The following is a 24,693-nucleotide window of genomic DNA, read 5'->3' as shown; positions in this document are numbered from 1 at the left end:
AAATTTTCCAAGGAAAATCCTTGGAAAATTTAACAATTCAAGTAGGGTTTCAGCGCTACGCGATAAACCCTATTGAACCCCTAAATAAGTCCCTTCTCAAGAAAGCATGCGATTATGGACGCAGCCATTCGCTTATGGCTTACATGAACAAACAATTGAGGAAGAAAACAGATGCGTATCATTATATTGGATCCATGCATTCATCTTAAAGTGACAGCAGCTATTCCTGCTGCTTTCTGTATTATTGATGTGAATCAAACATAAGACATAGAGAGAGAAAAATCACTTTTGTAGCTTTAACAAAGATGAGTTATATTTGATTTATACAGTGAGAACTATGCAGTTAGACTCGCCAGAAAAACATAAAGCACTGTTTATTTATATTGTGTCTTTCTCTTGTATTTGTCTATGCTGGTTGGTTTGTAGGGAAGGACTACACACCTGCGCACATTCAAACGCGCATACCTATAGACTGAACTCGTAATACGCATGTGCACGCCATCAGCGTTCTCAAAGGTTCACGTTTTTAAAGTTTGCGTAGAGAGAACTTAAGAGTTTTCTAACGGTGTCGTGTTAGCGGCCCCTGAGTTAATAACTAATGATCGTTGTGACGGAAGTGAATCAATAATAACTAACTTTAGCTGGACAATAACTTTATTCTAGAGCTGCTGTAAAGCCAAAACAATCTCTGTTACTGTAATCTCCTATTATCACTGTAAAGCTGCTTTGGAACAATCTACATTGTTAAAAGCACTATATAAATGAAGATGACTTGACTTGACATGCTTGTCATTTGTTCATTATTTTCTATGCAGATTCACTCCCCTAAAAAAAAAAATCACTCAATCATTTTACAATGATTAATTCTTTCCAAATAGAGCAATTATGTTTTCTTATTGCAACATATATCACAGAAAAACAAAATGTTGCAATGTTAGTTTTTTCCCCAATACTGTGCAGCCCTAGTGGGAAGATCGGGATTTTCTTTGAATTTTTATTAAAATTTCTTTAAATCCTCGTTAACTTGCATCTGTTATAATCTTAATAATAAAGTATAAAGAGATAGTATTCAAGTTAATTTGAAGATTCTTAATGCAGGGTTGTTTTTAAAGGGATAGTTCACTTTGAAATTAAATTTTGGTATGTTTTAGCTTACCTCAAGGGCATCCAAGATGTAGGTGTCTTTTTTTCCGCAGTAGTTTCAATTTTGATATTTTTAGGTCAAACCGTTCTTGTCTGTCAGTCATATAATGCAGGTCGATGGTCACTGTCTCAAAGAGCAAGCACAGAGTCCAAATTAAAACAATTCCCCATCGTCCAAATTAAACAATTCCCCATCGTAAGTACACATTGATGGCCCAAGACACGAAACGAGCGGTTTGTGTGAGAAAACGAACAGTATTTATATCGTTTTTACCTCTTGAACACAGCCAAGTGATCTGAGAGCGCGGGCGGGTATAGATATATACACTAGATGTCGCATTGGCTACGGTTTCGCAGTAACTGTGGGGAATTGTTTAAACGTACAGTATGGGATTTTTTCTCCACTAAGGGTCACTAACCTATTTACAATAACAAAGGCGTAGATTGATGACGCAACATTTGCTATGAATTATGGATTTTGTCATCAACGTCAAGCCGACCGATCTAATAATGTATATGGATGACTGAATACATCGATGCTTTTATCATGACTGTGATATGAAGCAGTTCGGGATTGCTAAGAGACAGGTATCAGCTCCACATGCGACGCGAGTCCCGCGGATATAAAAGGAATAAGGACATTTCATTCTACCGAACTACACGCAAGTGCAGAATTACTACTCACAGGTCAGTTTATTAGACAAATTAAACTTGAGAGGTAACGCAGCGCTGTTTCACTTGCTCTAACATTACACTATCACTCTAAACTGCATTTGAATGTGTTGAAATGTATGTGTTAACGTTAGTTTGTCTGTATGAGACTAGCAGTAAGCTAGCTAGATCAACATTAGAATAACATACAGATCTTATTCTAACATTTTATCATTGTTGAACTATATAACCTTGATTCGTTTTATGTAAATGTGCTCACCTGTTTAATAAAGTACATGTAGGAGTTGTCGAAGTCTCGGACGTGGAGCTCTTGTTTATATAGTGTCCATGGGAGCTCTCGACATCTCGAAAACACCGCGCTGATATTGATTCTCGGTTTAGTTCTCCTTTTGTATCCAAAGTCTGCTTGCCATGGTCCATAATGTTTGAACGAAACAACAACAGCGTGCAAATAGACATTGCGAACTACACAGTTGTCCGCGTCAGTCGCTTTGGTTACTATCAGAGGGCTCTGGTTCATAGCTCTGGTTGCCATGGCAGCACGAGCGGAAACCAGAGACAACACGGATATGACGCCATTGACGGCGACAAAACGGAAATAAAGACACGGTCCGTGTCTTCGAATTAAAATATTAATTTCTCTGGATTTAGAAGTTAATTGGAACTGTCGGGATAATGTAAATACACAACTTTAAAAAATATATAACATAGATATAGTGATTTTTTATATTTTTAAATAAAAAAAATACATATTGTGCCTTTAATTTGGACGATGGGGAATTGTTTTAATTTGGACTCTGTGCTTGCTCTTTGAGACAGTGACCATAGACCTGCATTATATGACTGACAGACAAGAACGGTTTGACCTAAAAATATCAAAATTGAAACTACTGCGGAAAAAAAGACACCTACATCTTGGATGCTCTTGAGGTAAGCTAAAACATACCAAAAATTTATTTCAAAGTGAACTATCCCTTTAATGTTAATGTCTAACACAACTGACATCAGATATCAGCAGAAACTCACTGCAAGCAACAAATCATCTGATTCTTTGCTCATTCTTACAGTATGTGCTCTTTTCAAAATCTTCAACATTGTTTTAACACTAACTCTAGTTCATACGTATGGTTAAAATACGAAAATATAGTAGTAGTAAATATCATCATTGACTTGTTTGTCAAATTTCAGCTCTGAATCAAAAATTACACCAAGGTCCCTCGCTTGGGTGTTGACATTAGTGGCTAGGGGGTCAAGATGTACAGAAAGCTGTTTGGCTAACTTTGGGGGACCAAAAATCACCACTTCAGATTTTGACTCATTGAGCTGCAGAAAGTTAGCAGCCAGCCAAGCTCTTATTTAGTCCAAACACTCAAACAGAGTTGTAATGTTGGAGTCGTCATTACATCTCATGGGCACATATAGCTGGATATCATCAGCATAACAATGATAAGACACATGATATTTTTGGCAGATTAATCCCAGCATTTATAGGGAAAATAAAACAGGACCAAGAGATGAGCCTTGAGGAACCCCTGAGGAAACCATCTGAGAAGATTCCAAGCTCCACTGCAAAACATCTTCCATAGAAATAAGAGGAGAACCACTTAAATGCAAGCCTCCTAATCCCATCCCACTCCCTCAAACGGTCAAGGAGGACCCCATGATCCAGTGTCAAAAGCCACGCTACAGACAGCAACAGATCATTTGTCACTTTGAGAAGGGCAGTTTCAGTGCGAGACCTAAAACTGGACTGAAATATATATAAAAAAACAGTTTTCGTAAAAAAAAAAGCTGAGAGTTGATTAAAGCCACACTAAGTAGAAATTGTGTTTTTGTCAAACAGCGACCCCTAGAGTCGCTATGGAATACTTGCACTGTCGTAAATTATATTATAACATTTTTACATGATTGCAGCTAAATCACAAGTAAATAGTCTATAGTCTAGGCCTACTGTATAATTTAATTTGTGTTGTTTTTATTGGAATGTAAACATTACAAAATGCCAGATAACATCAATTAAGTTAAATGTACGTCGCATTATTTCATAACATTGGCCGTTATGATGTCATTAGACATGATTATTGCAATTTATCATAATAGTTTGCAAATTGTGCTCGTTTACACTATTTACAACCTCTACGTTAGGCATATTTATGATAATTATGTGAGATATTGAAAGCTGTTCTCATGATAATCGCAGGAATCAACGTGATAAATACACCTCACAACACCTGAGTTCAGCTGGCAAACTAATTCGTGAGGCATAGCTATCTGATTTATCGAAACGATTCCATTTACACCTGGTCACATAAATGTATTTTTGCGAAACGGATTTAAATTCGATCTTCAATTCTTGCGCTTTATGCAGATTTAATGGAGTGCACGGCACGTGCAATTTTGTAGTTCTTTTTGTGCTCTGGTTACTACCCGAACACCGAAGTTACATAGTGCCAGTAAAAGCGACACAGACCCTGTCAGGCTATGGCAGACGTGTCATTCAACCTATTGTAAGTCGATGTACCATCACAAGGATCTTGGAAATATATTATGAAGGTTGAAAAGTTACATAGTGTCGCTTTAAGAACAACCTTCTTTAATAACTTGGGCAGTTTAGAAATTGGTCGGTAATTATTTAATGCTGACGGGTCTAGGCTTGGTTTCTTCAAAAAAGGGCTGCACTAAAGCATACTTAAAATAAGATGGGACCACCCCTTCCACGAGGCTCTGATTCACGATAGACATGATCGTAGACCCCACCTCATCCCAGACCTGAACTAACAAACGTGGATAACGGCAAGCGCACAATAAGATGGCTTAAGATTAGATAGTGGAACAGGCTCAAACATGTATAACTGAGCAGTGGTGAGCATAAGATGAGGAATACCTCGTATCATTCACAATAATAATGTTTTCTTTATTCTGCACTCTCTCTCTTTATACATCCTTTCTATACTTATTAACTTAATTCCCAACAGTTTGCTTGTCATTGTCAATAGTTTTCTCAGTGAGTTCTTCTGAGCCTCTGAAGCATTTAAATGCCAGCAACTCAAACAGAATGTCATAATACATCTATTTTTTAAAAGAACTAGAACAGAAATTAGAATATAAAATAAATGATAAATGGAGATAAGACATCCTTGAGGTGATCCGACTGAAGTAGTCATCTGTTTCTGAAAGAGACCCTCCTAACTTAACCTGCGGGATTCTAAAACTAGGGAAACCAGTCACCCGTGTAAGCAGCCTACTGTCTCATGAGAACGCTTTAGCCAGGGTCTCTGCTGATGCTCTTGGGGAAATACAGATAAAAGCTGATGAGAAATCCACAAACAGAATTCTAACATGAGTCTTTGGTTTCTCTAAATGTGAATACAGCAGATGTAATACTACTACCCCTCTAGAGGACTGATCTAGGAGATGCTCGGTATCACATACAATGTTTTTTTTTTCTTTCTAAACACTCAAAACAGTTCATCACTAGAGATGTTAGTGCTATTGGTCAAAAATCATGTAATCCTAAAGGTTTAAAAACATTACCATATCTTATCTGAACCTGGGCTTTTACGAGGATTGCATTTCTTACAGACCTGACTAACCACTATTTCATTAATATGCAAACCAGCAGAAGATGTAGTCATCGGTGGTGGTGGCATCACTGAGACAGCATCACCGTCTCCCCGATCAAAACGACTGATTAAGCTGATTGGCCGTCTCTATCTCTAGGCAGATTGCCGCTCTCCTTATGATGGGGGCACATCTGTCATGTTCCTAATCCCCTGCCAGGCACACCGTGAATTGCCACATGTCAGAGATGCCTCTATTTTTTGTTTATACGTATGCACTTTATATTTATGTTGCTTCAGGCGTGGTGTCCATTGCAGTGGACATGCAATAAAATCTTTTTTTTAGATTCATTTCTACATTGAAGAAGAGCAAATATCAATAGGTAAAAAAATTGGTCGGTGGAAAAAATTCAGGATTCTAATTAAAAAAGCTAAATGCACATGATGCACATTCGTCGTGCTTATTTTTCTATTTTTCTAGAAGTGGAGTTAAACATCCTATCTGTATTTTGTGTAGTTAATTAAGAGAAGGTACATGGCCATCTTACTCCGACATCTGACGTCATAAACACGACTTCAACTAGTGAATCGAACTTCCCAGAACGCATCATTGCATGCATAACTTGTCCCCAAAGACACTTGAACAAGACATGATATGACTTACCAAAATTACACAATTCCTTAGTCAAATATTATTGACCTGCAGCATGAGCTGAAGATCTGAGGCCAACACCAGAAAAAAAAACATGGGTAAATTATTTAAAGTGCTTCTAACTTTAATTACTTGCGGCCCGTATACTGGTTTCTTTAGATCCCGTGGCTCATGCAAGTTCAATGATACACTGAATGGCTTCAGTTTATGGCTTTTAAACCAGAAAATTATAGACATAGATTTACTCTATTAGTTATGAAAAACAAAACTACATGAAATACAAAATACTTTTTTGGCAGACTTGTTCAAGCAGCTCCAGCAGTGCAAAGTAAAGTGGCGAGAGCCGACATGAAGAGGATCAGGGTTTATTTAGAGATGATGTTAACCTGCATGATCCGGTTTACGGCCACCAGTGTATGTGTAGAATCAGATTATGACGACTGTGTGTGCTAATGACTAGGAGCTGATCAGGAGAAGGGCAGATGTTTGCTAAGAGAGTCCGCCGTCGTACATCCGCCTCAGGTGCAGGATCAGCTCTCCGGTGTTTTCTCCGGTCAGTGCAGACACAGGGATCACCGTGTGAGGGACTCGGCTCCTCAGAGCCTCCAGGCTCCTCCTGGCCCCCGGCAGGTCCATCTTGTTGGCCACGATGGCATGCGGTCTGAGGGAGAGCTGAGGGCTGTACTGGTCGAGCTCGACGCTCAGCTGCTGGAGCTGAACCCAGGGCTCCGCACATGACATGTCCAGCACATACAGCAGGACACGGCAGCGCTCGATGTGCCGCAGGAAACACACACCCAGCCCACGGTTCAGATGAGCTCCGGGGATCAGCCCGGGAATATCAGCCACTGAAAGAAAGAAAGAAAGAAAGAAGAGCTTTAACAGGTGATCTGTACACACACACACACACATCTTTTTCTCTTTTTCTTTCTCTCTCTAAATATCCCATTGGCTGGTGGACGCTCTAGCCTACGCTTCTATGGGCCTGCAATGCCCCATAGGCGTCAGAGCACACTCCACCAGAGGCATGGCGTCCTCCTGGGCGTGGTCCAGTGGGGTCCACATATTGGCGATATACTGTATGTGCGGCAGTTCAAGCGTGATTGGATCGGTTCCCCATCGCGTCTAGTCGCTTCATTCGATTTAAACCTGAATCCTATGGTGAAATGAGCTGCTTTTATTGGCCCGCCCCTTCAGGCGAACTCTGCGCTCAGATCGGCGGGCTGTGCCCTGATTGGCTCATGCAGTCATGCCGCTCCGCCATAGGTTTGTGCAGTTCCCACTGACCAGCCAATAAGCGTGTGTGCAGATCACTGCACTGGTATGGCTGTGCAGTAGCACTGCATGATTTTATAAAATGCTTCAGTAATCAGAGAAAAGGAGTTTCCCCATCGCGTCTAGCAGACGCAATACTCGTTCCTTTATCTCAGGGAACCGAGGTTACGTTAGTAACCAAGTCATTCAATTATGGTTAAAATACAAGAATATAGTAGTAGTGTTTATTTATCCCCGTAGGTAAAGTAGTTTGCAGCAAGCTCACACAGACATGTTAAAAAAAAAATTATTCACAGTTGGCATATACAAAAAGCCACTGCAGTACAGAGAGAGAGAGTAAGAGCTTTAACAGGAGATCTGTTCTCTGACAGAGTGAACACTGAACACACACACACACACACACACATATACTTACTTTCACTCACTCACTCACTCACTCAGATTCATACACACATACACTCATTCAGACACTCAGAAATACACACTCACACACACACACACACACACACACACACACACACACACACACACACCTGCCACCTGCTCATGGTCCCTGTACTGGACGATGCCCACATGAGGTTTGAGTGTGGTGAAGGGGTACGGGGCCACAGCCGGCCGAGCGTTAGAGATCGCTCGCAGCAGAGAGGACTTGCCTGCGTTTGGAAAGCCGACCTGCTCAGAAAACAGAAACAATCAACAGTCAGGGCTGGGAGGGTTACTTTTAAAATGTATTCTGTTACGGTTACAAATTACTTCATAAAAAAAAGTATTCAGTAACGTACTCCAAGCACCACATTATGAAAGTAAAGCAATCGGATTACTTTTGGATTCCTTTAAGGTCATATATGTAAATAAAGTCAATCATCAAAGCATCAAAGTACTTTTATTTAACGATAAATTTAAAATAAAAACTATTAAAATTATGCAATGGTGTTTTGTTTCACACCGCTCGTGTATATATATATATATATATATATGAAAGGCTATAGAGACATCTATTGGCTGCTGAAGTGTGTGTGAGGTGTGAGCTCTGACCAGTGCAGCGTGAGCCATGGTGCGCAGCTCCAGCTGAACCTCCCGCTCCTGGCCCTTCTCTCCCACCGTGGCTGTCAGTGGCGCCCGGTTCTCGTTCGACAGGAAGAAGCGGTTCCCCTTCCCGCCGGCCCCTCCGTACGCCAGGGTGAACTGCTGCTGGTGGAGAGAGAGGTCCGCCAGCGTCTCGCCCGCTTCCTTCACAGCCGTGCCCAGAGGAACCTGCGGTGAACAGAGTCACGTGACTAGAGCTGCTCATTAACCCTGCGGTGAACAGCGTCACGTGACTAGAGCTGCTCGTTAACCCTGCGGTGAACAGCGTCACGTGACTAGAGCTGCTCATTAACCCTGCGGTGAACAGCGTCAAGTGACTATAGCTGCTCCTTAACCCTGCGGTGAACAGCGTCACGTGACTATAGCTGCTCGTTAACCCTGCGGTGAACAGCGTCACGTGACTAGAGCTGCTCGTTAACCCTGCGGTGAACAGCGTCACGTGACTAGAGCTGCTCGTTAACCCTGCGGTGAACAGCGTCAAGTGACTAGAGCTGCTCGTTAACCCTGCGGTGAACAGCGTCACGTGACTAGAGCTGCTCGTTAACCCTGCGGTGAACAGCGTCACGTGACTATAGCTGCTCGTTAACCCTGCGGTGAACAGCGTCACTTGACTAGAGCTGCTCGTTAACCCTGCGGTGAACAGCGTCACGTGACTAGAGCTGCTCGTTAACCCTGCGGTAAACAGCGTCAAGTGACTAGAGATGCTCGTTAACCCTGCGGTGAACAGCGTGCTCGTTAACCCTGCAGGGAACAGCGTCACGTGACTAGAGCTGCTCGTTAACCCTGCGGTGAACAGCGTCAAGTGACTAGAGCTGCTCGTTAACCCTGCGGTGAACAGTCACGTGACTAGAGCTGCTCGTTAACCCTGCGGGGAACAGCGTCACGTGACTAGAGCTGCTCGTTAACCCTGCGGTGAACAGCGTCACATGACTAGAGCTGCTCGTTAACCCTGTGGTGAACAGCACACGTGACTAGAGCTGCTCGTTAACCCTGCAGGGAACAGCGTCACGTGACTAGAGCTGCTCGTTAACCCTGCGGTGAACAGCGTCAAGTGACTAGAGCTGCTCGTTAACCCTGCGGTGAACAGTCACGTGACTAGAGCTGCTCGTTAACCCTGCGGGGAACAGCGTCACGTGACTAGAGCTGCTCGTTAACCCTGCGGTGAACAGCGTCACATGACTAGAGCTGCTCGTTAACCCTGTGGTGAACAGCACACGTGACTAGAGCTGCTCGTTAACCTGCGTGTGTTCGGGAGGGAAACTCACTGAGATGTAGGTGGGGCTGCCATTGCGTCCGTAGCGGTTTTTACTGCTTCCTGCCACTCCGTCTTTCCCACGATACACTGATGACACAGAGGACAGTGACTTCACCTGCCGGTCCACTGCGAACGAGAGCGAAGGAGTATTCAAACCTTTTGCTATGGCATTCAGAAGTTTAGTTCAGATGCAACCCATTTCTTGGGAAATGGGTTGCATTTCACTGAGATTCTTCTATAACAGAGACGCGCACATAACAGAGACGCATGATGGCTGAACGCCAAATTCGAACGGCACCCTCTTCGTTAAAAGCTAAGATATGGAAATGTGTAACATTGGCATAATTTCATTGTGGCCTTTTTTCTATTTTTGTATGAGAGCTGCTTTCTGTATTGTTTAGTTTTCACATCAATATGCTGTAAACCGATCTGTTATACGCACGTTATACTGCCCTCCACAGGCACAGTGTGTATCAGTGCAATGCCAGTCACAAAGAGTTATATTTTGACTGATCTCTGCAGATGTTCATTCACTTTTTTGTATAAGCTGTTTTTGATTGTGGTATACAGCAAACATTTAAACTCTTTATTATTTAGTTGTGTATAAGAGCGGCTTTGTATGTTACTAATTATTCAGAACATGCATAAGTCCACAAGCATGATGTTTGTATGAGAGCTGCTGGTACATCATTCTATTCTTTTGAATGAAAACTGTTTGTGATTTTGCTCCAGCAAAATGTTTTTTTTTGTTTTTTGTCTGCAGGATTATATTGCTCATTGGAAATAAGAGGATGTTGGTTAGAAGTCTATTATTAAATGGTAGAGATTCAGAATATGCTGAAGTTTGTAATCATTTACTACAAGTACGCTGCTAGTACAGGCACACATTTATTTTCCTGTTGGTTCTTTGCAATGTTGGGACATATGCTGGCAAATGTGACTTAAAAAAAATGACTTGCCAAATCACTTCCATTTGTTTTATTAATAAAATGAATATAGGAAGTAGGCTATTGAAAGTAAATTCTTTATGGGTCATTCATAAATACTTTGCTTTAAAAGTACCAAGTAGTCAAAAAAAAAAGAAAAGATGCATTGATAATCGTTACCCTCTGAATCGTAATCAAATCGTGAGGTGCCTAGAGATTCCCACCCCTAGTTAATATAAACACGCGATTAGTCGACTAATGGCTTAAATGAATGACTACTAGTCTCCTACAAACACCTTTAGTCGAGGGCAGCCCTAGAAATCGCAAAGTGGTGTTCAGAGGGATATTTGGTGTGTGTGTGAGACGCCCTCTGGTGTTCAGAGGGATATTTGGTGTGTGTGAGACGCCCTCTGGTGTTCAGAGGGAGGGATATTTGATGTGTGTGTGTGTGTGTGTGTGTGTGTGTGTGAGACACCCTCTGGTGTTCAGAGGGAGGGATATTTGATGTGTGTGTGTGTGTGTGAGACGCCCTCTGGTGTTCAGAGGGAGGGATATTTGATGTGTGTGTGTGTGTGTGTGTGTGTGTGTGTGTGTGTGTGTGTGTGTGTGTGTGTGTGTGTGTGTGTGTGTGTGTGTGTGTGTGTGTGTGTGTGAGACACCCTCTGGTGTTCAGAGGGATATTTGGTGTGTGTGTTTGTGAGACACCCTCTGGTGTTCAGAGGGATATTTGGTGTGTGTGTGAGACGCCCTCTGGTGTTCAGAGGGAGGGATATTTGATGTGTGTGTGTGTGTGTGTGTGTGTGTGTGTGTGTGTGTGAGACGCCCTCTGGTGTTCAGAGGGATATTTGGTGTGTGTGTGAGACGCCCTCTGGTGTTCAGAGGGAGGGATATTTGATGTGTGTGTGTGTGTGTGTGTGTGTGTGAGACGCCCTCTGGTGTTCAGAGGGAGGGATATTTGATGTGTGTGTGTGTGTGTGTGTGTGTGTGTGTGTGTGTACTCGTCTATCTATCTAACTGGGGACCTTGGTGTCGTTACACACTCACTAACAGGGGACCGTCGAGCCAAGTGGGGACATTTTTCAAGTCCCCTGTTGGTCATGCTTTAAAACATGTTAAAATCAGCCAAAACACGCTCTGGTTAATTTTGTACATTTTTGACCAAGTGGGGACTTACATGTGTGTGTGTGTTTAAGTCCATACTCAGCAGCGCTCCTGTAGGCTGGAGCAGGAATTGCAGTGGCCCATTAACACACGTCGTTCACACTTCTCTATTGTCTGAATGGCTGCTGTCCTTGAGAGGCTCTGAGACTGTAGAGCTGCTGTTTAACTGCTTCAGTAACACTTTATAATAACTGCACGCTATTAATCATTAGTTAAGCATTAGTAAAGAGTTAATTCATTTATAAAGCATTAATATACACTAATAAGCAGTATATAAATGCAGTTATAAATGCTTTATTCCTGTTTTAAAAGCATATCTATAATGTGTTTAATAATTGTATTTTCATACTTTATTAATGATCAATTTATCATTTCTAAATGAAGTATAGCATCATTTACAAAGCAGTTATTTAGGAGTTGTCAGTGGTTCATAAGATCCCTTAGAAAGTGTGAGTAAATGATTAAACTAATTCAATGTACATTCATACATCATACACTTATTATTCAGACATATAGTAATAGTTACTTAGTGTGTTAATAAATGCTTTATTAACATGTATTTCTACTGTAGTTCAGGTAGTTATAAAGCATTTAGTAGAGGTCAGTTCACAATTTTTTGTGAGCTCATCTAAAGTGAGGACTAGTTATGCTAGTTATGTAGGAGATTTAAAGGCTGTTAATATTTCTATGTTCTCTATCATTGTGTTGTGTTGTGTTTGTTTCCTTTTTCTGTTTAGAAGATAACTGAGTCTTTAAATCTCCTTTATAAATGCTTTACTAGGCATAACTAGTCCTCACTTTTGCTCACAAAATAGTGAACTGACCACTACTAAATGCTTTATAACTCCCTGAATCTACTACATTTACTCACACTTTCTAAGTGATCTTATTAATCACTGACAACTCCTAAATAACTGCTTTGTAAATAATGCTATACTTAATTTAGAAATGATAAATTGATAATTAATAAAGTATGAAAATACAATTATTAAACACATTATAGATATCCTTATAAATCAATAATACAGCATTTAAAGCTGTATTTATAAACGGCTTATTAATGTCTGCTTTATGAATTATGATTTAACTGTTTACTAATGCTTAACTAATGATTAATTAAATGCAGTTATTATAAAGGGTTACCATATATATATTATATAATATTTTTCAGAATATAACTTCAAATATGCATTTTTTTAATAAAAAATAAAATAAAAAAAACATGCCAAGAGGGGATCTACAACTCAATGTTATAATTATAATGTAATTATTATTATATTATAAAGGTATTAATAATGCGACAGATAGTATTGGCTGCCTATTAATTAAAACATCATTTCTACAAAAAAAAAAACAAAAAAAATCAATAGACATGTCCTTATTTTTCTGTTTCCTTTGTTTCTAGGATGTTGATGTACAGAGAAAGTCAGTGTTTGAAATATTGCTCAATTTAAATGCAACCAAACATATGTCGTTCGTTACCATCCAACAGTGGACCTTTCTTTAAGATCTAATTCAAAACTTTTGAGTTGACTTGCTGCATCTGGTCATTTTGAAGAAACAAAAATTAAATCATTTTTTTCATAATATAACTTTAAAAAAAATTAAAATTAAAAAAAATAAACATGCCAAGATTGAATCTCAACTCTGAACGATCTCTACCTATACAACAGTGGACTCACAATAGCCTGCAATGGAACTGTGTGTGTGTGTGTGAATAGTTAAGTATGTCTTTATTTTGTAACTATAAGTTATATATATTTATATATAGGCCTTCATAGATACTTTCTATGCTTGGTTATGCAGTCCCTAACAATTTACTTGCCATTGTTATGTGCCATTGCACTCACACATACATGTCTATATTACTAACAGACCAATGTCGCTCTACACTGGCCAAGTGAGGACTCAATGAACGATGTCTATCTATACAAGAGAGGACTTGAACAGTGTGTGTGTGTGTGTGTGTGTGTGTGTGTGTGAACAGTGAAGTGAACTGGCAGTGAAGTCTGTCTTCATTATGTATATATAGTATATTATATAGTATATTATATATTATGCCTTTTATCAGTCATAATATTTGTTTATTTTATTTAACACTTATTTTCTCTCTTCATAGATACTTTCTATGTTTGGTTATGCAGTCCCTTTAGGGTTTATAGGATTAATCAAACAGAAATAGCTCTTTAAGGTAACGATTTCAGGTCACTATAGTGACCTATATTTAGTATAGCGTAAAGCATACTTTATACAGTGAATAATGATTTTATTAATCAAAATGAACTTCACGTCCCCAGTTGGATGGTAAAGAACGATACGTGTTTGGCTGCTTTGTATATTTCTTGCCATCACAAACACACTGTAAAGATTTTGGAGGTCAATCTCAAAATGTTATGTCGAAAAACTAAAGTGCAATAAATAATACACGCTTTAGGGTCTGTTTACACGACATCATTTTCAACTGAAAACTGAAAACGTTTTGGCCGTTCATTTCAACGAAAATGCCATTTTGGGGGCCTGACAATGAAAGCTTTTGAAAACGAGTTTTTGTGAGCTCATCTAAAGTGAGGACTAGTTATGCCTTGTAAAGCATTTATAAAGGAGATTTAAAGGCTGTTAATATTTCTATGTTCTCTATCGTGTTGTGTTTGTTTCCTTTTTCTGTTTAGAAGATAACTGAGTCTTTAAATCTCCTTTATAAATTATTTACAAAGCATAACTAGTCCTCACTTTAGATGAGCTCGCAAAATAGTGAACTGACCACTACTAAATGCTTTATAACTGCCTGAATCTACTACATTTACTCACACTTTCTAAGTGATCTTATTAATCACTGTAAACACCTAAATAACTGATTTGTAAATAATGCTATACTTCATTTAGAAATGATAAATTGATTTAATAAAGTATGAAAATGCAATTATTAAACACATTATAGATATGCTTCTAACTCAATAATACAGCGTTTAAAGGTGTATTTATAAACTGCTTACTAATGTCTGCTTTATGAATTATGATTTATCTGTTTACCAATGCTTAACTAATGATTAATAGGATGCAGTTTTTATAAAGGGTTACCATATATATTATATTATATTTCTCAAAATATAACTTCAAATTTGCATTTTTTTTTATTAAAAAAAAAGCATGCCAAGAGGGGATCTGCAACTAAATGTTATAATTATAATGTAATTATTATTATATTAAGATATTAATAATGCGACTGATAGTATTGGCTGCCTATTAATTAAAACATAATTTCTACTCTTAAAAAAAATCAATAGACATGTCCTTATTTTTCTGTTTCCTTTGTTTCTAGGATGTTGATGTACAGAGAAAGTCAGTGTTTGAAATATTGCTCAATTTAAATGCAACCAAACATATGTCGTTCGTTACCATCCAACAGTGGACCTTTCTTTAAGATCTAATTCAAAACTTTTGAGTTGACTTGCTGCATCTGGTCATTTTGAAGAAACAAAAATTAAATCATTTTTTTCATAATATAACTTTAAAAAAATCTAAATTAAAAAAATTAAAAAATTAAACATGCCAAGATTGAATCTCAACTCTGAACGATCTCTACCTATACAACAGTGGACTCACAATAGCCTGCAATGGAACTGTGTGTGTGTGTGTGTGTGTGTGTGTGAACAGTTAAGTATGTCTTTATTTTGTAACTATAAGTTATATATATTTATATATAGGCCTTCATAGATACTTTCTATGCTTGGTTATGCAGTCCCTAACAATTTACTTGCCATTGTTATGTGCCATTGCACTCACACATACATGTCTATATTACTAACAGACCAATGTCGCTCTACACTGGCCAAGTGAGGACTCAATGAACGATGTCTATCTATACAAGAGAGGACTTGAACAGTGTGTGTGTGTGTGTGTGAACAGTGAAGTGAACTGGCAGTGAAGTCTGTCTTCATTATGTATATAGTATATTATATAGTATATTATATATTATGCCTTTTATCACTCATTTTGAAAACGATGCCTTTACCATCTGCATGTAAACAACATAAACGTGAATTTGTGAAATTGTTACGTCATTCCAACCCGGTCACACTAAATGCGTCTCTATAGCACACATTGTGTTTATTGTGCAATTTATACGTGCATATGATAGGCATGGGTGGGTTTAGGGTAGGTTTAGTAGTGGTGTGTAATATGTAATATGTATTATATGTTTGGTTAGGATTAGTTTTGTAGGATGTGTGTGTATTACACTCAATAAAGTGCGTATTATATGCATGTAAAAAAATATATTTTCGCGTAAAAATTGCACGATAAACACAATGCGTGCCATAGAGATGCATTTTCATGACATCAGGCAGGTCATGCACAAGTATATAACATGGTCACATGCGTACTTATCATCACGTGTTCACATGTTCATGAGTATTTGAGTTTTTTTTTTTTTTTTTTTTTTTTTTGACAAAGTAAGAAAGGTTTGGGGTGTGCTTTTAGATGGGCCTTTAAAATTTGACAAACAAATATCTTCAGTAACTGGATCTAGTTTCTATCAACTCCGTCTTTTGTCTAAAATTAAACACTTCCTAACTGACAAAACACTAGAGATGGCTGTTCATGCTTTTATTACTTCCCATTTAGACTACAGCAACTCATTGTATTGCGGTATTTCCAAGTCACAAATCGCTCGCCTTCAACTGGTCCAAAATGCTGCAGCAAGATTTATTCACAAAAGTAGTAAATATAATCACATGATGATGATGATACATTTTATTTATATTGCGCTTTTCTGCTTTACATATAGCCTCACATTCAAGCTGGGGGCAAGCTGGGGCCAGTTGTACTGTTAGAGGGGCCAGTTTAGACCTTATTGTTGTCATATCATTTTCTGCACTGCACTATAGGCATTAACAGGCAAAATACCATGATTACCAATCATTCAACAATGTATTTGCATTGCCATTATATTTTTTAAATTTGCATTACATATTCAGAATCAGTCACATTAACTGCATTCTACGATTTTTGTGTTTTTTTTGCAAAAAGATCAGCAAATTCATCTAGATTTAAGGCCTTTGCCCTCCTTGACTCAATACTTAGAACACCTAAATTGCTTAATCTGTCATCTGACATTGTGGACCTGAGATAGGTTTTCACCAGCTTTAGTGCATACAATATAATATACAATTAAATTATGCTTATTTTAAATGTATTGTGCAGGCTAGGTGTAAAAAATATAGGAAAAACCATGATAATATGAAACGCTTCAAAACAGAGCGCACAAAGCGCGTATGCGCATCGCGGGTGCAGAATGATGTGCTCAAAGCAACATGGAGTCACAGTGTTCAGCGCTGCACAAGTGCGCATTTAAAAGTTCACGGCACAAAGCGAAGAAATTTCGAGCGCACAAATCCTAGTGTAGCCTATATCTGTCCAACAGTTTATTGATCATTTGTTTCTTCACATAGTGAAGTTTTAAATTCCAGTTATTGTGCGTTTGATGCCGATTCATAGTCCTTGTGGTGTGAACAGGCACACGGTAGCGAGTCGTTTTAAAACAGCAACAAACATAAAATACAAATACACAAAATAAAGTCATTTTATGCAAATCCACAGCCTTTTATCTACAGATCAAGCATTATAATGTGTATATATCATATTGGAGAGAGTTTTACCGTGCATATATATAACATAATATAAATTAACATTACAAAAGTTAATGATAGTACATTTCAAATACCTAAAAATTGACAATTAAGTGATTTTGTTCGAGTCAAAAATATTACTTAACATTAATGAACCAACGGTACACATTTTTTACTTTAGCAATCTTATGGGTTGTGGTCTCTCAGACATTGGCAGTAATAAAAATACAATAAAAACAGTTTCCCTTTGGACTTAAATTACATATCTTTGTGGTATACGGTAGAAATATTGCACATTTCAGTCTAGCTTAGGTTTTTAAAATAAATAACACAGTCTTGGAAATAATATGTAAGCATGTGCAAATAAGCCTGTATAGTAAATAAAAAAAAAGTTCTGTTGGTCTTTGTGTTTAAGTGAGAAATTAATTCATTTAAATTGAAAGATCTCAATGTTTATAAGATCTTTCAATTATGTTTAACAGTTTTGAGCGTATAAAAGAGTGTATAAAAATGGGCTCTGAGTTTTGGCAGTGGTTGTGTCTAAGTGAAATATGTAGTTTGGAAGATGTAGTCACTGAATGCATTAATACAACATTGAATGACACAGACATTTGCAACACTTCTACAGTAATACCGTAGTAAAATATTTTCAGAATCTAAAAAATTAAATACTATCAAAACAATTAGATGTAGCTGAACACATACAGGTATTAATCTTTCAGTTTCATCACCATCTATAAAAAGGGGAAACTTGGGGGAAATGTGTACTGTACTGTAAACAATGACCATGTGACATAAAATGCTGTGAATTCTGAACAACAGAAAACAGCAGAAATATGTTAGAATTCTACCCGTTATTTGTGTGTTTTTTTATTTAGCGTGTGTTTTTGGGGGGTAAAACCTTTTCTAGTGTTCTGGAAGAATGAGTTGATCTGAGAATGAAGTTTCAGTGCATTTTGAATGTGAAATGAACTGCTGTCAAGCTGTAAGTTGGTTTGGAGAAGATATCATGGTCTTTTAACCTGATATCATTTAAGACATCATTTAAGACTGTGGTATAAATGATTGAATGATTTAACCATAACTCATTACTATCCTTGATATTCTAAAATAGGTATTTTTCATGTGTATGTAGACTAGGCTGTGTATATTGAGTTGTTGCACTTCCCCCCCACACGCAATTTACATATCAATGCAGGAAGGCCTTAAAGGCCAGTGTTTTTCTTAGGTGAGAAAACTGGCCAACAACCCCCAGAGTCCTGTTACCAATATCTGTGCAACTTCTCAAATACACTAGAATAAACTAGAGAAAACGCTGGGATTTACCCTGCCAAATTAAATTAAATTACAGGTTTTTACAATCGCTATGACACATTTCTCAATATTTAGGTACATTTTCAAAACTCTTCACTCAGTTCTCCTAACCAACTTACAGCTTGACAGCAGTTCATTTCACAATCAAAATGCACTGAAACTTCATGTCTCAGATCAACTCATTCTTCCAGAACATTAGAAAAGGTTTCACCCATACACTTAGTGATACACTTTGTCACACATAAAACAAAAAAACACAAACAACAGGAGCATTACACAATGTTTTCTTTTGTAAAATGCTTTCATAAAACAAGAATGACACTATCTACTGTTTATAATTCACTGCAGTTGATGTTACATAATCCTTTTTGATTACAGCCCAGTTATCATCTATGATAATATTGAGCAGGTGGATACCTATAAGTATCTAGGTGTGGTCATTGATCGTTCATTTACTTGGAAAGCCCACATTGATTATCTTTGTTCAAAATTCCGGCAACGATTGTATTTTTTTAAGAAGACTTAGGCTGTTCGGTGTAAATCAGAGAATTATGCAATTATTTCATTATGCCGTTTTAGGTAGTCTTTTAAATTATAGGATGCAAACTTCATATGGCAATCTTTCGGTCCAATTAAAATCACAGCTTGCATGTCTTGTGAAAACTGCAATGTAAGTTATGGGTGTAAGAGAGTACTCATCACTTCAATCAATTTACGAATGGTGGATTTTTAAAAAAATGCACAGACAATAGTGAGTGATTCAAGCCATGTTTTATTTCCAATGTATCAGCTTCTGCCATCATGGAGACGGTATAGAGTCCCACTGAGTAAGAGTAACCGTTAGAGTATCTATTAATATGTTAAATAGCAAGATGTAGTTATACATATATGTAGTTTTAAACTCTTTTTGGTTTGTATGTGTATGTATATGTTGTGTACTAATGCAGCTTTGAGTCCAAGACAAATTTCCTGAAAAAGGACAATAAAGTAAAGTATACTAACAAACTAACTTTTTAACATTACTGTACTAAAATATTCCTAAGTTTCCCCTTTTGTATAGATGGTGATGAAAATGAAAGACTAACACTTACATCTAATTATTTTGATATTATTATATTTTAGAATCAGAATATCTATTTCAATGTGATATTACTGAAATTAATTTTTAACAGTTTAACAGTACTATTATTATTAACAGTTTTAAAAAGAGTATGTAAACGTGCAAATTAGCCTGTATAGAACATAAAGTTCTGTTGGTGTTTGTGTTTAAGAATAATTAATGTAAATGGAACAAAATGCATTCAATGACATCTTTCAAAGCAGTGATCCACAGTTTAGCTCACATAGACGGAAGGTGTGATCACTGTGTGAAGAGAGTTTTGAAAAAGTGACTTTAGAATTGGGAAACTTACATTTTATTTGTGTTTGGAATAATCATTAATTTAGTTTCATTGTAAACATAGTGCTAAACAAGTAAACAAGATTTTATATTTAAATATTATATTATAATATATAATACTGATTTCAGAATTGTGCAAGGTGTATTTTCCGGAATCTCTGTGTGAACGGAGCTTATGTGAGCCAAACTGTGGATCATTTATTATTGCTTTGGCAAAAAAAAAAAATGTAGTTCTCACTTAACACAAACACCAACAGACATTTATGTTCTATACAGGCCAATTTGCAGATGTTTACATTCTCTAATCAAAACTGATGTTCAAAACCTAATATTTAAATTCTGAATCTAAAAAAAACAAAAACAAAAAAATTATATTTAACTAAACACCTATACAAGTGTTAATCTCAGTTTCATATTTTTGTACAGTATTGTAAACGTGGATAATGTAACATTAACTGCAGTGAACAGTAGATAGTGTAATTCTTGTTTTATTTATTTTTTAAATACATTTTTACAAAAGAAAACTTTACAAAATAAATTTGGCAGGGTAAATCCCAGCGTTTTCTCTAGTTTATTCTAGTGTATTTGAGAAGTTGCACAGATATTGGTAACACTACTCTGGGGGTTGTTGGCCAGTTTTCTCACCTAAGAAAAACACTGGCCTTTAAGGCCTTCCTGCATTGATATGTAAATTGCGTGTGGGGGGGAAGTGCAACAACTCAATATCACACAGCCTAGTCTACATACACATGAAAAATACCTATTTTAGAATATCAAGGATAGTAATGAGTTATGGTTAAATCATTCAATCATTTATACCACAGTCTTAAATGATGTCTTAAATGATATCAGGTTAAAAGACCATGATATCTTCTCCAAACCAACTTACAGCTTGACAGCAGTTCATTTCACATTCAAAATGCACTGAAACTTCATTCTCAGATCAACTCATTCTTCCAGAACACTAGAAAAGGTTTTACCCCCCAAAAACACACGTTAAATAAAAAAAAACACAAATAACGGGTAGAATTCTAACATATTTCTGCTGTTTTCTGTTGTTCAGAATTCACAGCATTTTATGTCACATGGTCATTGTTTACAGTACAGTACACATTTCCCCCAAGTTTCCCCTTTTTATAGATGGTGATGAAACTGAAAGATTAATACCTGTATGTGTTCAGCTACATCTAATTGTTTTGATAGTATTTAATTTTTTAGATTCTGAAAATATTTTACTACGGTATTACTGTAGAAGTGTTGCAAATGTCTGTGTCATTCAATGTTGTATTAATGCATTCAGTGACTACATCTTCCAAACTACATATTTCACTTAGACACAACCACTGCCAAAACTCAGAGCCCATTTTTATACACTCTTTTATACGCTCAAAACTGTTAAACATAATTGAAAGATCTTATAAACATTGAGATCTTTCAATTTAAATGAATTAATTTCTCACTTAAACACAAAGACCAACAGAACTTTTTTTTTATTTACTATACAGGCTTATTTGCACATGCTTACATATTATTTCCAAGACTGTGTTATTTATTTTAAAAACCTAAGCTAGACTGAAATGTGCAATATTTCTACCGTATACCACAAAGATATGTAATTTAAGTCCAAAGGGAAACTATGTTTTTATTGTATTTTTATTACTGCCAATGTCTGAGAGACCACAACCCATAAGATTGCTAAAGTAAAAAATGTGTACCGTTGGTTCATTAATGTTAAGTAATATTTTTGACTCGAACAAAATCACTTAATTGTCAATTTTTAGGTATTTGAAATGTACTATCATTAACTTTTGTAATGTTAATTTATATTATGTTATATATATGCACGGTAAAACTCTCTCCAATATGATATATACACATTATAATGCTTGATCTGTAGATAAAAGGCTGTGGATTTGCATAAAATGACTTTATTTTGTGTATTTGTATTTTATGTTTGTTGCTGTTTTAAAACGACTCGCTACCGTGTGCCTGTTCACACCACAAGGACTATGAATCGGCATCAAACGCACAATAACTGGAATTTAAAACTTCACTATGTGAAGAAACAAATGATCAATAAACTGTTGGACAGATATAGGCTACACTAGGATTTGTGCGCTCGAAATTTCTTCGCTTTGTGCCGTGAACTTTTAAATGCGCACTTGTGCAGCGCTGAACACTGTGACTCCATGTTGCTTTGAGCACATCATTCTGCACCCGCGATGCGCATACGCGCTTTGTGCGCTCTGTTTTGAAGCGTTTCATATTATCATGGTTTTTCCTATATTTTTTACACCTAGCCTGCACAATACATTTAAAATAAGCATAATTTAATTGTATATTATATTGTATGCACTAAAGCTGGTGAAAACCTATCTCAGGTCCACAATGTCAGATGACAGATTAAGCAATTTAGGTGTTCTAAGTATTGAGTCAAGGAGGGCAAAGGCCTTAAATCTAGATGAATTTGCTGATCTTTTTGCAAAAAAAACACAAAAATCGTAGAATGCAGTTAATGTGACTGATTCTGAATATGTAATGCAAATTTAAAAAATATAATGGCAATGCAAATACATTGTTGAATGATTGGTAATCATGGTATTTTGCCTGTTAATGCCTATAGTGCAGTGCAGAAAATGATATGACAACAATAAGGTCTAAACTGGCCCCTCTAACAGTACAACTGGCCCCAGCTTGCCCCCAGCTTGAATGTGAGGCTATATGTAAAGCAGAAAAGCGCAATATAAATAAAATGTATCATCATCATCATGTGATTATATTTACTACTTTTGTGAATAAATCTTGCTGCAGCATTTTGGACCAGTTGAAGGCGAGCGATTTGTGACTTGGAAATACCGCAATACAATGAGTTGCTGTAGTCTAAATGGGAAGTAATAAAAGCATGAACAGCCATCTCTAGTGTTTTGTCAGTTAGGAAGTGTTTAATTTTAGACAAAAGACGGAGTTGATAGAAACTAGATCCAGTTACTGAAGATATTTGTTTGTCAAATTTTAAAGGCCCATCTAAAAGCACACCCCAAACCTTTCTTACTTTGTCAAAAAAAAAAAAAAAAAAAAAAAAAACCTCAAATACTCATGAACATGTGAACACGTGATGATAAGTACGCATGTGACCATGTTATATACTTGTGCATGACCTGCCTGATGTCATGAAAATGCATCTCTATGGCACGCATTGTGTTTATCGTGCAATTTTTACGCGAAAATATATTTTTTTACATGCATATAATACGCACTTTATTGAGTGTAATACACACACATCCTACAAAACTAATCCTAACCAAACATATAATACATATTACATATTACACACCACTACTAAACCTACCCTAAACCCACCCATGCCTATCATATGCACGTATAAATTGCACAATAAACACAATGTGTGCTATAGAGACGCATTTAGTGTGACCGGGTTGGAATGACGTAACAATTTCACAAATTCACTTTTATGTTGTTTACATGCAGATGGTAAAGGCATCGTTTTCAAAATGAGTGATAAAAGGCATAATATATAATATACTATATAATATAAGTAGATAATATACATAATGAAAGACAATAGATAGACAGACATTCAACTAGGCCAGATCACCCCTCCTCACTCGTTCCACACACACCATCCTCACCCACCTGTCTCCACGTCCCTCTCTCTGTATACCGTTCAGACCTCGTTCATGAGTCCTCTCACGTCATCACCCCCCAAGCCCACTTCCGCGCCTCCTGTCTAGTCTAGACAGAGTGTGAGTGCAATGGCACATAACAATGGCAAGTAAATTGTTAGGGACTGCATAACCAAGCATAGAAAGTATCTATGAAGGCCTATATATAAATATATATAACTTATAGTTACAAAATAAAGACATACTTAACTGTTCACACACACACACACACACACACAGTTCCATTGCAGGCTATTGTGAGTCCACTGTTGTATAGGTAGAGATCGTTCAGAGTTGAGATTCAATCTTGGCATGTTTAATTTTTTTAATTTTTTTAATTTAGATTTTTTTAAAGTTATATTATGAAAAAAATGATTTAATTTTTGTTTCTTCAAAATGACCAGATGCAGCAAGTCAACTCAAAAGTTTTGAATTAGATCTTAAAGAAAGGTCCACTGTTGGATGGTAACGAACGACATATGTTTGGTTGCATTTAAATTGAGCAATATTTCAAACACTGACTTTCTCTGTACATCAACATCCTAGAAACAAAGGAAACAGAAAAATAAGGACATGTCTATTGATTTTTTTTAAGAGTAGAAATTATGTTTTAATTAATAGGCAGCCAATACTATCAGTCGCATTATTAATATCTTAATATAATAATAATTACATTATAATTATAACATTTAGTTGCAGATCCCCTCTTGGCATGCTTTTTTTTTAATAAAAAAAATGCAAATTTGAAGTTATATTTTGAGAAATATAATATAATATATATGGTAACCCTTTATAAAAACTGCATCCTATTAATCATTAGTTAAGCATTGGTAAACAGATAAATCATAATTCATAAAGCAGACATTAGTAAGCAGTTTATAAATACACCTTTAAACGCTGTATTATTGAGTTAGAAGCATATCTATAATGTGTTTAATAA

General features: G+C 36.9%; 1 protein-coding gene across 1 annotated transcript in view; it reads right to left on the bottom strand.

Annotated features, from left to right (window-relative positions):
• Positions 1–6,130: 6,130 nt before the first annotated feature.
• Positions 6,131–24,693, bottom strand: part of mtg2 (mitochondrial ribosome-associated GTPase 2) — a 34,940-nt gene continuing 16,377 nt past the window's right edge. Inside the window, exons 3-6 of the mRNA XM_082146042.1 lie at positions 9,654–9,769; positions 8,338–8,556; positions 7,836–7,974; positions 6,131–6,875 (exon numbers count right to left, since the gene is read on the bottom strand). Of these exons, the coding sequence (XP_082002168.1) occupies positions 6,517–6,875; positions 7,836–7,974; positions 8,338–8,556; positions 9,654–9,769 (833 nt within the window). The 3' untranslated portion in view covers positions 6,131–6,516. The remainder of the gene's footprint in view (positions 6,876–7,835; positions 7,975–8,337; positions 8,557–9,653; positions 9,770–24,693) is intronic.

This window comes from Leuciscus leuciscus, assembly GCF_965113295.1.
Source record: "Leuciscus leuciscus genome assembly, chromosome: 18".
Classification (NCBI taxonomy): domain Eukaryota; kingdom Metazoa; phylum Chordata; class Actinopteri; order Cypriniformes; family Leuciscidae; genus Leuciscus; species Leuciscus leuciscus.
This window is presented reverse-complemented; position numbering and strand designations above follow the sequence as displayed.